Here is a 15,820-nt window from a genome sequence, read left to right on the forward strand (position 1 = left end):
TCAAGATACAGAAGGATCTTGACAGACTTGAACATTGGGCGCTAACTAACAAAATGAAATTCAACAGTGAAAAAAGTAAGATTCTACATTTAGGCAAAAAAAAATGCACAAGTACTTTATATGTGGTACCTTGCTCAATAGTAGTAACTGTGAGAGGGATCTTGGAGTACTAGTGGACAACCATTTAGATATGAGCCAGCAGTGTGCAGCAGCTGTCAAAAAAGCCAACACAGTTCTGGGCTGCATAAACAGAGGGATAGAATCAAGATCACGTGAAGTGTTAATACCACTTTATAATGCCTTGGTAAGGCCACACTTGGAATATTGCATTCAGTTTTGGTCGCCACGATGTAAAAAAGATGTTGAGACTCTAGAAAGAGTGCAGAGAAGAACAACAAAGATGATTAGGGGACTGGAAGCTAAAACATATAAAGAACGGTTGCAGGAACTGGGTATGTCTAGTTTAATGAAAAGAAGGACTAGGGGAGACACGATAGCAGTGTTCCAATATCTCAGGGGTTGCCACAAAGAAGAGGGAGTCAAACTATTCTCCAAAGCACCTGAGTGTAGAACAAGAAGCAATGGGTGGAAACTAATCAAGGAGAGAAGCAACTTAGAACTAAGGAGAAATTTCCTGACAGTTAAATCAATCAATAAGTGGAACAATTTGCCTGCAGAAGTTGTGAATGCTCCAACACTGGAAATTTTTAAGAAAATGTTGGATAGCCATTTGTCTGAAATGGTGTAGAGTTTCCTGCTTGGGCAGGGGGTTGGACTAGAAGACCTCCAATGTCCCTTCCAACTCTGTTATGTTATAGCAGTTCCCATTTCTGTTAGGATACTACGAATTGGAGAAGAAACAAAGGGATACCTTGTGCCTACCGTTGTTCTAATAGTGTGCAAAAGAAGAAAAAGAAACCCTAATCCTAACATACAGAAATTTTGGAGGCATTTCTCTAGTGCATGTCCAGGAACCTATGGTTCAGATTCATTAAATTAAAATAAAAAGATTTGGTATGACTGCCCTTTACAAAGATAATTAATTAAACATGTAAACAGGGAACCTTGACTAAAGCAACTAGAACAACAAACAATAAACATTATGATAGGGACTCCATTAGTAGATAACAATTACTTTAATTTTAGGTCTGGGATCAGAATCAGGTTTTAGGGGCTTATCAGAACCCCAGCATAGAAGATGCCATTTATTTCTTTGGAGGGGAGGCTAATGTTCCAGAGGGGGCAGACCACGACAGAGAAGGCAAACTTCCTTGATCCCACAAGATGGCAGCATTTAATGAAAGGGATTTGGTGCACATCCAGTCTGCCCAAACATACTGGGTTGGTAGAAATAATTAGAGATAAGTGGTCCCAGATGATACTCCATCTGCCACCTTATTGATTTGTGCTTCTCAATGGATGCCATTGCCCTGATGTAACCTAAAACATTATTACAGTGTAGATTGGAGGGGAGAATTTCATACTTTTCTACTAACACATATTGTGGTATCTTTTTGAACACAAATATTTATTTTATTCCATATATTTTTGAGAAATTTTTAAAGAACTGGATCAGGTGTTCAAACATTCAGTAACTACTGATTTTGTTATTAAACTTTTTAGGAAGAGAGGAAACGTCTTTTACCATATCAGTACTAACATCTGAATTTGTAAAGTAAGATCAAACAGATTTTATTATTGTATTTCTTGAGAGGAGACGGAATATGTTTTTACCATGGCACCAGCATCAGAGTTTATAAAGTAAGATCAAACAAATAAAGGAATTTAGAAGGGGAACTAAACCAATAACCAACCAAACTCCATGTCTTTCAGGCAACTGGTTTCATAAGCAGCAATTCTGAGGAAAATATGAGAGCTAAAACAGCACATTTATTTAGTTTTAATTTTTTGTGCTGTCATACTTCAGCACTGGAGCTCTGATTTAGAACACATGCCATTTTCCTTTGATGTTGTGTGTTTTTTAAAAAAACAATGGCAAGAAAGATAGAAATGAATTATACTGCAGCCTAAATCATAAAACTAGGCTTTTGTACTCTTAATTTACATATTGCTATTTTGGTTTTGGAAAAGTATTTTAGTCCCCAGAGCCTTAGAAAACAAAATAAACTCTTTCCATCAAATAGTTATTTTTAATATGTGCCAAGGCTTTTATTTAAGCTCAGGTTATTCTCAAAGTTCAGTTGACTCCTCCTTCTTCTCAGTTTCTTTTCCCTCTTACTCTTTTATTTCTAAAGATGGAAGTGCTACAAATGATAGGATGTGTAATCCAATTTATTTGGAAAACCTGCTTTGGGAAGATTACTTCTATCCATTGATGATCATATCATCATATTAAGAAATGAATGTTCAGCCTTGTTTTTCAAGACTGTAGCCAGTGTAGCATAAAAGATATTATTAATCACCCCAAACCAATGGGGTGTAAACTTATCTTCAGGAACAATGACTGAAATCAGTTTAAACAGCTATCCTTAAATGAAATAATTAACCACATCTTAGTGATTACCAAGAACTAAATATCTTAACTATTTTTCTGCAATGGCAGGAATTGCTGCTGATAAGCTACAGATACCCGAACAGACGTGTAAGTGGATCACAAGCTTCCTAACAAACAGGAAGCAGCAGGTGAAGCTAAGCAGGATCACATCAGATACTTGTACAATTAGCACAGGGCCCCCCCAAGGCTGTGTGCTCTCCCCATTTCTCTTCTCTCTGTGTACCAATGACTGCATCTCCAATGATCCATCTGTTAAACTACTGAACTGAACTGAACTGAACTGAAGTTCGCAGATGGCACAACAGTGATCGATCTCATTCGAGACAATGATGAATCCGCATACAGACGGGAGGTTGAACAAGTAGCCTCGTGATGCAACCGGAACAATCTGGAACTGAACACACTCAGAACTGTAGAAATGGTGGTAGACTTTAGGAGAAACCCTTCCATACTTCCACCTCTCACAATATTAGACAACACAGTATCAACAGTAGAAACCTTCAAATTTCTAGGCTCTACCATATCGCAAGATCTAAAATGGACAGCTAACATCAAAAACATCCTCAAAAAAGGACAACAACTCAGAAAGCTCAAACTGCCCAAGGAGCTTCTGATCCAGTTCTACAGAGGAATTATTGAGTCTGTCATTTGCACGTCTATAACTGTCTCGTTTGGTTCTGCAACCCAACAAGACAGACACAGACTTCAGAGGATAATTAGAACTGCAGAAAAAACTATTGCTACCAACCTGCCTTCCATTGAGGACCTGTATACTGCATGAATCAAGAAGAGGGCCGTGAAAATATTTACAGATCCCTCACATCCTGGACATAAACTGTTTCAACTCCTACCCTCAAAATGATGCTATAGAGCACTGCACACCAGAACAACTAGACACAAGAACAGTTTTTTCCCAAACGCCTTCACTCTGCTAAACAAATAATTCCCTCAACACTGTCAAACTAGTTACTAAATCTACACTATTAATCTTCTCATCGTTCCCATCACCCATCTCCTTCCACTTATGACTGTTTGACTGTAAGTTTGTTGCTGATAATCCTTATGATTTATATTGATATTTTTTCCTGATTGCTTATTTGTAGCCTATGACCATCATAAAGTGTTGTAAGTGTTGTACCTTGATGAAGGTATCTTTTCTTTTATGTACACTGAGAGCATATGCACCAAGATAAATTCCTTGTGTGTCTAATCACACTTGGCCAATAAAAATTCTATTCTATTCTATTCTATTCTATTCTATTCTATTCTATTCTATTCTATTCTATTCTGTTCTGTTCTGTTCTGTTCTGTTCTGTTCTGTTCTGTTCTGTTCTGTTCTGTTCTGTTCTGTTCTATTCTAATACATAGCTTCTCTTGTTTGGTTTGAGCTTCCAGTTTCTGCAGCTGTCTTCTGTCCATGCACTAAGATCAGACATATAGTGAAATTGAAAGAAATAGAAAAAGCTGATTAGCCAGCCTTGCCCTCATCCCCAACACCTAAGGTTTTAAGGAGTTCAAACAGAATATTCCATTTCCTTGTCCAGATTTGTTCTTTTTTTCTTTTTTCTTTTTTTCTTTTTCAAACAATACCTAACATTTTATGACTACAGAACATACTCTGGATGGCTTTGAGGGGTGGGGTTGTTTTCTTTAGTTGTGTTCCTTTAGAGTTTTTTATTTTAATCTAGGTTTCTAATTTGACTATATTTCAGGGTTCTCAAATATTTCTCTAATTCCCACTGGTCCCAGTTAGATTCTATTTTCTTTTTAAATCATTTGAATTGTTTATCGTTTGCTTGAGGATTAATGAATTGAAATACCATATCAACATGCCTTACATTTCAATTCCTAAAGAAGTCTACATACTTAAACCTCCCTCCCTATTGATATGGGCAACATATATAAAACGGGTTGGGACTTAAATTGCACAGCCACCATCTTGACAATTTTGATACACAGTTTCCATAAATGTCTCTGACAGTGATAGAATGACTCAATGAATCTGTAGTTTTGATATGATGCCTGCCTGGATTGCAAGACTGACAAGTGAAGGACAGACCAAATGTATACATGAATTGCATTTCTCCTCAGACAAAGAGTAAACAAAAAATCTTTAATGTATTATGCAGGCTTTTTATTTAAAGGCAAATTAGGGGCTGAATAATAGTGATTTTTTTAAAAAGCCATTGTATATCCTAATTATATTTAGGCACACAGGCTGACATTCTTGCATTTTTATGCTTAAGTTACACATTAATTTATTCCTAAACTCTGCTTGAGGGTCCTTATTTATAGCATTTCATTTCCTGATTTATGGTTCAAAATGTTGTCAGAAATGCACAAAAGAACAAAATAATTTGCTGCAAAATGAGCTTTCCTTTTCCTGTATTTCTCAATCCAGAGAAATAACAACAAAGTATCTTCTTAATTTTCCTCAGCCCCATTCTCTCTCTTTCTCTTTCTCGTCCTCCCTCCCTCCCTTTCTCCCTCCCTCCCTCCTTCAGGAGACTGGCATTATTACAATTTGTTCTTGCCCAGTTTGAATAGGACTATAGTTATTATCCTATAATAATCTCTTTTAAAATCTGTAAACTACTGGAATGGGAAGGTGTGGTCTAATAACAGAACCATCAATCTGCAGCTGAATTGGATTTTAGACTGAAACTAAGAGTAAATCAATTGACTAACAACCACTTTTTATTATCTAATGGTATTTTGCACTCCAAAGGCCTGTTCACTGGCTGAAACACAACCTACGGTGGAAGATAGAATGAATACAAAGAATAACTTACATTAAAATATATGAAATACAATTTTCTTTTAAAAAGAAAATAGATATTATAAAGAACTACCTTTATAATGATTTCACTATTTTTAATTAAAAAATTGTTATGAAAATAGAAAGAATGGTATAGATTGGGAATAGATTTTGTTTTCCTATACATATCTAATCTCTGATCACTGTATTTTGATTTGAGTTCCGCTAAAGACTTACTCCTAAAGACTTACCGTATGCGAATATTAAATTTCAAAAACTGATAAAATTATAAAATATCTTAGATTTCAGCACTTAATATGAATTTAGTGTCCATAGAAATGGTGGGCTGTCTTTTGTTAGATGTGTTCAAAAGATCTACACAAACATGTCTGTGATGCTTTAATTCGGATCCTAGAATTGAGTAGGAGAAAGGACTAAGTAATTTATTCCTCCTTAAATTATCTTAGAATTTTGGGAGCTGAAGTTAACAATTACAAAGGGAGTTCAGAGTGGGAAAAGATGTTCTAAACTGTATACTTAGAAATAGATTTCCTTGAATCATTTTCTTTAATGCTCATTAGCCTTTAATTTTTCATAATTAACTACAGCTAAATCACATACAAAACTAAGGAGACTTACCTAAAGTCCTGAAAAATATTTAAGGAACTAGGTGCTGTTCCAGTTCCTAGCACCTTGGAAATACAGGATTTATAATTACTCTTCTTACTATAAAGTAAAATTCTCATCTTTATAAAATAAGGTTTTTATTTGGAGCAGAAGATGTGTGTGGCCCACGATGCACAGATTGAAAAAAATGCTTTTAAAAGGGGATTATTTCTACAATATTTTACATTTTCTTCTGATTTTCCTTATTTCATAAATTTCAAAATTAATACAGATTAAAAATTAATTTTTCTAATTGCTAAAAGTTAAGCTAATATATGTGTGGACTAATGTAGAATTCCCAATGATGATATAAAGGCTATGATGATATAAAGGCTTTCAAAGGCTATGTATCAGGAAAAGAGTACGAAAAAGATGAACTCACTGATTAGGTCACAGATAGCTTCTAATGGCTTTACGTGACAAACCAGAACAGAATTCAGACTCTTAAATATGTCTGTCTTCCCCAGAATGATGTCTGGTAGACTAAGGATTATTGTACCTTTGTTTTTTGAAGTCCATGGCCAAGGAGGTGTTGTGAGATTATTGCTACTGATAAGAGGTGTTTGTTTGGTAAAACATTTGAGGTAACAATTCTTGGCACCTTTAAAAGTTCACCAGGAAACTGCCACGGAGTAAATAGCATAAGAAACTATTTATTTGCTGTGTTCTTATTTAAAGATCTATAAAAATAATCTCAGAATTTTCTTCTAATACTATAATAACGTGAACTTCTTAAGAATAAAGACTTGTCAGATACATTGCTTTCAATATAATTTTATAATTTTCAGTATAATTTTATTTAAACAAAAGTGTGTTTGGAATGGCTATCGTTGGCGTTACTTGTCTTATCAGCTCTTACTTACAAGACAAAAAGGATGGATCAGTACCTTAATGAAAAATTCTGTCTTTCCTTTGTCTCTTGGGCTTTCAGTGTCCACTACACAGAGTCGGAAGATTAGAAGTGTCAACAGCTTGTCACAGCTTGAAATGCAGCTGCTGAACAAGCAAACAAGAAATTGCATTCCCCCACCTCCAAAGAACTGCCAATGCAAATTTGCATTTCTTTTACTTTCTTCCCTAAAAATAATTCTGCTATTTTAAAACGTTGGTAAGTATTAGAGCAACTTCTATTAGGCCTATCATAATAAATTGTGATGATTCACATGATAAGTAAATAAAGTGCATCCATATATTACATTATTTATTACCTTGTTTACTTACTGCATCGTCTAAAACTTTAGCTATTACTTTTCCCATATTCTGCCACTTTATTTCCCTTCTATTCAAATGACTACTACTTGAAACAGAATCAAATAACAACTTGATTTTGTATTGTTAAACATGGGAAAGCATTTATTTTTACTTTGGAATCCCAATTACCCCAGCTGCTTTTAACAATATTTTATAGCACATCAGAAATTTATCTGGTTATTTCTGATAAATTATTTTAAACTCCAATTTAGAAATCGACTAGAAGATGTACAATTGCTAGGTTTTTCTATTTCTTGCATCATCCAGTAGGAAAAGGGATCTAAAAAAATGGAAGCTGATACAATATTCTGTGACATTTTAATTGATCCTAATAAATATTGCACTGCTGATTTTCATTCCCCCACCCTTGTGAGTCAACTTGTCCTCTTGTACTTTTCCATCTGCACCCATTTCTTTGATATATATATATATATATGTATATATATCGAGCACAAGCTGAAGACACCAGCCTGAAGATGACGAATGAGACTTCGTCGAAATGTCGCCAAGACACTTCCAATTTTACGCGGGATAAAGCCCGAATAACCAAAGACAGACAGACACAGACACAGACACACACACACACACACACACACACACACATATATATTTCTTGATTTATAGTTCAATTAAAACAAAAATTCTTTGGAAAAAATAATTTTGCAAGTTACTTCTAAAAATAATAATGGATACCTCTAAAAATTGATATCAATGTCTAAATATTCAGTATCTATATTCATTGGTTAATACATTAGTAATGTCATTAATGATATTGCAGTAAGGAAATACCAAGTATCACTCTGAATGTTATTTTCTCAATATAAATACTTCAAGGCAATCTTTCTTTACCACAAATTATTATTCCATTTTGACCTAATGCCAAATAGTTTCTTTAAGATAAGAAAGAAACAAGAGCTAAGTTTTAACAGATCACTAAGTTCAATCTTCCATGAAAAACAGAAAGCCCCAAATTTTAATGTTTTGTTTGACGCTTTATTGTTTACCATCAATACAATTGCCACCTGACGGCTTGGTAACTACCTGGGTTAATAAAGTTGTATCACTGTTTAAGGATTGTGCACTTTATCTGGACAGTTTTATGAGAAACCAATTAAAAATTGACCAATCTAGCAAAGGTCACAGACTCTAAAATGTTCATGTTCATCAGTACATGCTTGCATTTCCCAGAAATCAAGGATATTAAAACATAAAAAAAACTGGGAATGAAAATATTTCTTGAGTTAGAAAGGAAAAGTCCTTTATCACATATATGACAATAAGAAACAATTTTTAAAAATTAAAAGAGAACAGAAATCCTTTTTCTATTATTTTATAACATTGAATATATACATTAATAATTACAAATTTTAAAAATGTTGCTATGAGAAAGCCTTTCCAAAACAGTTTCATGCTTTAGTACATTATAGATACATCACAATTTTTTTATTTGATTTAAAAAAAATTAAATCTCACATTTATTATTTTTATAAGTAAGGCAGCAAATATATATACTGCTTCTTCTCCATCCTAAATATATTGCTTCTTCTCCATCCTATTTTCACAACTTGGTCCAAATCTTAATTTTAGTTTTTCTCATTTCTACATCAGTTCAACTTTGCTTTAAAAGTTGTTCAATTCTTTGTATACATGTTTTTTTAAGCATTATTTTTAACATAACCTCACTTAATGTACACTCTGCATGCAATTTCCAGTAACATAAAGCCTTTTGTCATTTTCTCTAATATCCATACTGTTGCCCTCATCTTTACCTAAAATTTGAAATATAGCTTAATTTTGGTTTGAAAGCATATTTTTCATGTTTAAATTAACATTTAAATTAAACACTTTCTCCCCATCCATAGCAGCAAATGATGTCTTGAACATTTTATTTAAGTGATAGTTTTTTTGACATCTGAGGCAGAAACTCCTAAAAGCAATTCTGCTCTCCTGTCATAAAAAAATGTGCTGCATATACATCTTAAATTTATTCAGATATGCTGCCCCAGAAAACAGCTTCACTTTGCAATTTTTCCCTGTATGCTTTGGATAAAAACCAATAAATAGATTAACATAAAATTATTTTTATAGTTAATATTATTAGTAATATTTCTTTATATTTACATTTTTCTATACTTTTTTCCATCAGTATATAAAACTGGAACACCATAAAATAATATTTTATTTTATGCCTACTATTTCCTGTATGAAATGTTATTGTTTTATCTTAAAATATTTTAATTACTTCATTATCTCCTAAAGCATTTGCATAATGGGGGAAGGATCTAGAAATACAAATATATTTTTTTAATTAAAAATTACAGTAGTAATAAATATGGTAGCATAAATAGGAATAAACCAATATCAATGAGAAACTGTGAGAATGAAACACAAATGAAGAAAAAAGTAAGTAGGCACAGAGACAAATCAATTATGCAATATTAAACATTCTAACTGAAAATAAATAGTTTTGTGATATAAATATAGGTGATCACAAATATTGCAAACAGAATTTTAAAAAGAAATATAGAATATGGCCAAACACTGGCATATTCTATATTTCTTGTGCCAAACCTCTCTTTCAGTTCCACAGCCAAGAATCTACATATGTGATGGAATGCATTAAACTGTATACAAGTAACAGAGCATCTTCCTTCTCAAATGACATAATTCACAACATTCTGAACATCACTTCTTTGTTTCTGCTTTTAAAAAAACAACAGTGAAGAAAATAATAATAGTATCTGGCAGTAGAAAGGAAATGTTCTAATTAGTACTGAATAAAGAATATAATGTGGAAAAAAAGAACTGTGGCCATGACTCTAAGCAACATTCCCACTGACATCAACTATTGCTGCGTATGGAATAAAAACTGCTTTGAGTCTAATCCGGAACTTTAGCAAGTGTTTTCAGAGGTGATATCTGTTGCAGTGCATATGATGCAGCTTACTAAAATAAAATGACAATGGTCAGTTAGATATTAATCTTATGAAATCTGTTTATTTAACTTCATAACACTGTCACACTTCTTTTGCGGATCCCAAAGAGTCTTATGTTCGGCAACAAAGTTTGTTTCTAATTATTGCTTTTTTCTTTTCATTGCTGTTTTAGTAGTTTTTATATAGTTTTTCTTACAAATAACATCATGCCAAACATTTCTTCTGCATTTTTCTGCAATTTTTTTTGTCTTGCAATTGGAAGAAAATATTGTTAAACACTGAACCATGCTGTGGATTCGGTCATCTCTTTTTCAAATTAAAGGGGCATTTTTAAAACCAATAGAAAGAAGTATTTTCCTGGCAGCAAGATGACAATGTGAGTTAATAAAAAACACAAGTGTTCTGATCCTGGAATAAGATTTATGAGTCAGATTCAAATGAAGAGAGTGCTATAAGTTAGGGCATGGAGGAATAACAGCAACAAAAATCCCCTCATCAATTAATTCTGCCGTGGATGAGTGGTCTAAACATTTAAGGATAAGACAACTAGAGCGATTAAGGTATTTTAAACATTCTCTGCTATGTTCAAAGAGGTGACAAAAAGAAAACAATTGGGATATCGTGATCAGAAAAAATAGATCAAAATTACTTTACTGTTTATATATTTGTTTAACAAATGGCAGACTATTGAAAAAAATGATATGTACATGCTTGCAACTCTAAAAGTGCCAAAAATTTCCTCTCCATAATTCCATCCTAAGTAAATCAGCCCTACCTCAGTGGCATATAAACTGATGCCCAGGACCATACACAAATCTTTCGGTGTAGCCCTCAAAAACTCCTCATATTGTTACCAAATTGAAATGTTTGCTATGACAGCAGGAGGATGTTATTAAATATATCACCGAAAGTTAACAGTAACTAAATTGGTATGTAATCAAATGTAAAATGAAATCAAATTTAGGTTTTGCTCTGCTTACTACTTTTGACAATATGTCTTCAGGAACACCATTTGAAGGACAACTGAAGTTTAGGGTTCATATAAGGTTCTGTCAATAAATATGGCTGAAGCACAATTGAGTGTTAAATTCAGGTGACAGAATTTGGACCTTTTCCAGCAGTATCTGTAAGGTGTGTTCAAAAGATAATAGCCATGATGGTATGATCAAAACTTCATCATATTTTTTTTAATTTGGTCATATGTCAGAATCCCCCAAAGCAGGGATGGAGAGCAAGATCATCCCTGCCAGAAAATAGATAGACTAAAGTTTAAAGTCTCTGGCTTTTGAAATTGATTCCCAAATTGATATTTCTCTTGGGTTCAGATGAAGCATGTTCTTTTCCCATGTTTTTCTCTGGAATACTAATCTGGCCTGTCATATTCCACATTTGCTTTTAAGTGCATTTGCCTGTTTTCATTTTCTGCATTCGTGCTACTAACAAAAACCTGGTATTAAGCATGTGTATGAACATCCTGTTTTCCAGTGTGCAAAAATATTTTCAGCTGTCTGAACCCTTCTTAGTTTCTTATATTTCAACTGCAACGCAAGAGAAGACAACCTGGTAGGCATCCATGGTGCTTGGATCAAGAAAGCTAGGAAAAATGCTGTTTGTATAGGAGGTTGCAGGTGCAACAGAAACACTTTCAGCAGCAATAAAATATCCTTGATAACAAAATTTAGAGACATTTAAATGAGATGGAAAAACAAAACTTATTTTCTAGGGGAAGGAAACTTTGGAGAAAATAGAAGTTAATTGTTGACATATATTTAATGTATTATGTAATACAGTGGAACACATTTGTTCGAATTGGCTCAGTGTGGCTTGTTGAATTCACACATGTGACAGGCAATCTGGTCAAAATAAGAATGGACTATATGAGACTGCCTAAAATAACAGGGATTTTTTTTAAAAACAAGAAAAAAATAATACATACATTGAGCTGTCACCTTGTACCCGCCTAGAGGAGGTTCATGTCCTTCCACAACATCAAAGCCAGCTGATACTAATACAAAGTCAGGGTTGAACTCAGAAGTGATTGGCATAATCACTGTCCTGGAGATAAAACAAGCAAGCAGTTAGGTTATTTTATTGAATGTATCAATTAGAACAATACCACAATTATACATTAGCTACATGTTATATAACCATTTCCATGATCAAGTCTTTCCCCCTCCCTCTAATTCTGCCCTTTCTAAGAATTTTTAAAAGAGAAAAAGAATGATTTCCAGGTATATGTGAGAGCATCTAACATTACACACACATCTGGGCCTATTTTACTCCATTGGCTATAAAGATTGATTCTTAAGGGAAGTGACTAATGGATTACAAGGAGAACTCTGAAGTCTTAGTGGAAACCAAGATTGCTCCAGGTAGTGAGAACTTGGTGTAAATTGGAACTATAAAATTCTTGGGGGCGGGATGTTTGTATTTCAAGCTTCTCCCCCTCTGTTCTTCATATTTTAAAAAGTATGAAGCGGGGTGACTGTCTTAGTAAGGAAAGAAAGAAAAAAAGGGGAGAACCTAAAATCATGTAATCAAAGCCAGGCAAGATTGTCAGAATTTTTCCAAGGTCATGCCTTGCGGGAATTTGACAACCACAACCCAGTAACAATGCCCCCTGCTGGTTTTAGGAAGACATTTCCATGGTTTCTACATTTAGTGAATCTATTAACTCTTCCTTTTCCAGTGTTTTTTATATTAAGGGTTGGATGTGATACAGATTTATCTGTGTACAGTTTCTACCCTCTTTCAAAATGTATTTGAAACAATAAGGTTTTGTTGTGTGAGCTGAATTTTCACCTGGGTTTCATTTAATGCTATTTCAAAGAATGACTTTGATTAACTATAAATGTTTTAATATTTCTTCTTATTTGTAGAAGACATTGTTGAGAATTTGGCTCTTAAAATTTTGACAACAGAAACAAGAACATATAAGTCATTTGTTACTATGTGTGTGTATGTGTGTGTTTATATAAAATTTGTGTGTGTGTGTAGGTGTAGTTTCAATTAATCTATTTTAAATATTTTTGATCTGATATATATTATGTTTCTTTACATTTTTATTATTTAAAATTATGAACAGGAACACCTTATTCCATTTATCCATCTAATAGCCTTTGTTTTACTTCCTCAAAGCTATTCTGGAACTGCTTCCTTCTTTCAAAGCAAATAAACTAATAACCCTCAACCCTCTAGCATGTTCCTGGGAATCTGATAAGACATACTACATACATTCACACAGAGACAGTGGGGGAAGAGAATGGGAGAGAGAGAGAGAGAGAGAGAGAGAGACAGACAGACAGACAGACAGACAGACAGACAGACAGACAGATAACCTTTCCAATGAATATGATTAAAGAGTCCAGTCTAGATAATGTTGTCATCTAGAAAATAGTTATGGGATGATTTCCAGCATATCAAGCATATGATTTTCTCCAAATGGTATTCATGTGAGCCTTTTTTTTCAAAAAAAAAGCAACATTTATTAATTTAGTGTTTAGTGTTTCCTTCCTATTTCAGACTGTTATTTCTTGAAGATTTATTCTTTTCAAATTATATTTAAGAGAGAAGTTCAACCCATTACCCTTCCTTAATAGATTAGGCTGAAAGCCAGTGATTTCCATCAAGCACTTGTTTGGTTTACAAACGGGATTTCTAAAACTAGTCTGATATTTCAAATACTGTAACTACACTTATTCTACATGTGTGTGAATGCACATGCATGCACACACACAAACACACACAATGGCTTCCCAGGAACAGTTTAAATTAATAAATTTGTGATAAAATATATCAATATAAAGTAATAAATCAGCCTCCTTTCCAAAATATATAACATACATGGGTCCTCTAACTAACTGCCTATATTTCAATCTATTATTCATTGAACTGAGCCTTGTTTTTGCTGTGCTGCAGATTTGTTCAACATACAAAAGCCAGATGTGTTACTGGTTGATTACCAATATTATTTAGATAATTTCAAGGTTACTTTATATTCCCCAAGAATCCAATTCCCAGTTCCTAGTCTTCCCAGGAACGACTGCCACCTGCACTTTGAGCAGTAGTGGTGAGTCCAGGTGACCCCCAAGTTGCCCATTGGGTCTGTCTAGGGTAGTGCAACCCCTCCAGAGTTAACAATGATAAACAACAGATCCTGAGCTCCCTCCCCCCTCAGCTACTCTGGCTTGCTTGGGTTCAACTGAAGCCTATTGTCCCCCATCCAGATTCCTATAGCTCCTTGGCACTGAGAAAGGGCAGCTACAGCATACTTGGCTCACCAGGGATGGAGATGTAAACCATGCATTATCAGCATACTGATGATATCTCATCCCATGATGTTAGGTAATCACCCAGTGATTTCATGTAGATGAAAGAAACAGAGAATGTACCAACCCCTGCGGCAGCACATAACAAGTGGCTGTGGGCTGGGTTTATTGATCCCTATTGATACTGATTGCTACTGACATTAGATGATGATGAACCAGTGCAATACTGTGCCACCCAACACCAAAATCCTGTAGCCAATCCAAAATGATACATGGTCAATGGTATTAAAAGCTGCTGAGGGATCAAAGAGAGCAAGGATGGTTATACTATCTCCATCCTTCCCTCATCAGAAATAATCTACAAGCAAGGCCAATGCTGCTTTTATCCCATAACCCAGCCTGAAACCCAAACTGAAAGACATCCAGATAATCCATTTCATTCAGGGCCCTGCAAAAAAGCAACCACTTTTTCCACCACCTTCCCTAGAAAAGGGAGGTGGGACACTAGATGAAAATTGTCCAGACAACTTTGAAGGTTTCTTTTTTGGAGGGGCGGGGCGGGGGAGAAAAATACCATTTATTTACAACTAGAAACATTATTTAAAATGACCTGGATTTCCTTAAATGGTACCAGAAATACCCCCTCCTGCAGCAATGACCCATCTGCATGTCACCATACTTGAGGTTTTCACCAGTCAGGACGAGCAAGGATCTAATAAGAAAGTAATTGACTTAACAACCCCAAGGATTTTATGCACTTCTTTCCATCCAACAGGATCAAACTGTTCCCAAATAATCTGGCAAGTCTGTTCCACAGGCATCTCCAATGGACTTGTTCTAGGCTTAGCTTTAAACTGAGAATGGGTCCTAGTAATTTTATCTGTCAGATGCTTAGAAAATTCAGGTCCTCTATAAATCATGGGGAGTTTCCAGACTGATGGACCAAGAAAGGTGCACAAATATTACCTTGTTCAGGGCCTTGGCAGCTTTCTGATTCCAGATTGTAGTCAAAACCTCCATAGAGCCCTGCAACAGAACCCCCAGGTTATCCCTCAGCTCCTTCTTAGTCACCAAGGGCAGACCATTCAAATAGATCCTGTCTCCCCGAAATACTGGAAAGTCTCATAGCCACCAGGGCATGATCTGACCATAACAGAGAGATAATGACATATACTTTCATCTGGCTAGCTTTTGACCTTTTTTTGGTTTTATTATTTCATAACTATATTAGATAGTATATCCTTGTTGCTCTTTGCTTTTTTCACATGGAAATTGTGAAAAAGATCATAGATTGATTCTTTTGAACTCGTAGTTTCTAAGAAGAATTGATGGTTGCATATTTTGTTTTCTTCTATGTAAGGCAAAATAAAAAAGTAGAAAATAATAGCATAGACATTTATTTCCACATACAAAGGAATGTCACTAA

General features: G+C 34.5%; 1 protein-coding gene across 1 annotated transcript in view; it reads right to left on the reverse strand.

The window, feature by feature from the left end:
* The window catches only part of LOC131197194 (histone deacetylase 5-like), a 105,653-nt gene that overhangs the window by 57,944 nt on the left and 31,889 nt on the right, over positions 1-15,820 (reverse strand). Inside the window, exon 3 of the mRNA XM_058180938.1 lies at positions 12,063-12,181. Within this exon, the coding sequence (XP_058036921.1) occupies positions 12,063-12,181 (119 nt within the window). The remainder of the gene's footprint in view (positions 1-12,062; positions 12,182-15,820) is intronic.

This window comes from Ahaetulla prasina, chromosome 4 (assembly GCF_028640845.1).
Source record: "Ahaetulla prasina isolate Xishuangbanna chromosome 4, ASM2864084v1, whole genome shotgun sequence".
NCBI classification, from domain to species: domain Eukaryota; kingdom Metazoa; phylum Chordata; class Lepidosauria; order Squamata; family Colubridae; genus Ahaetulla; species Ahaetulla prasina.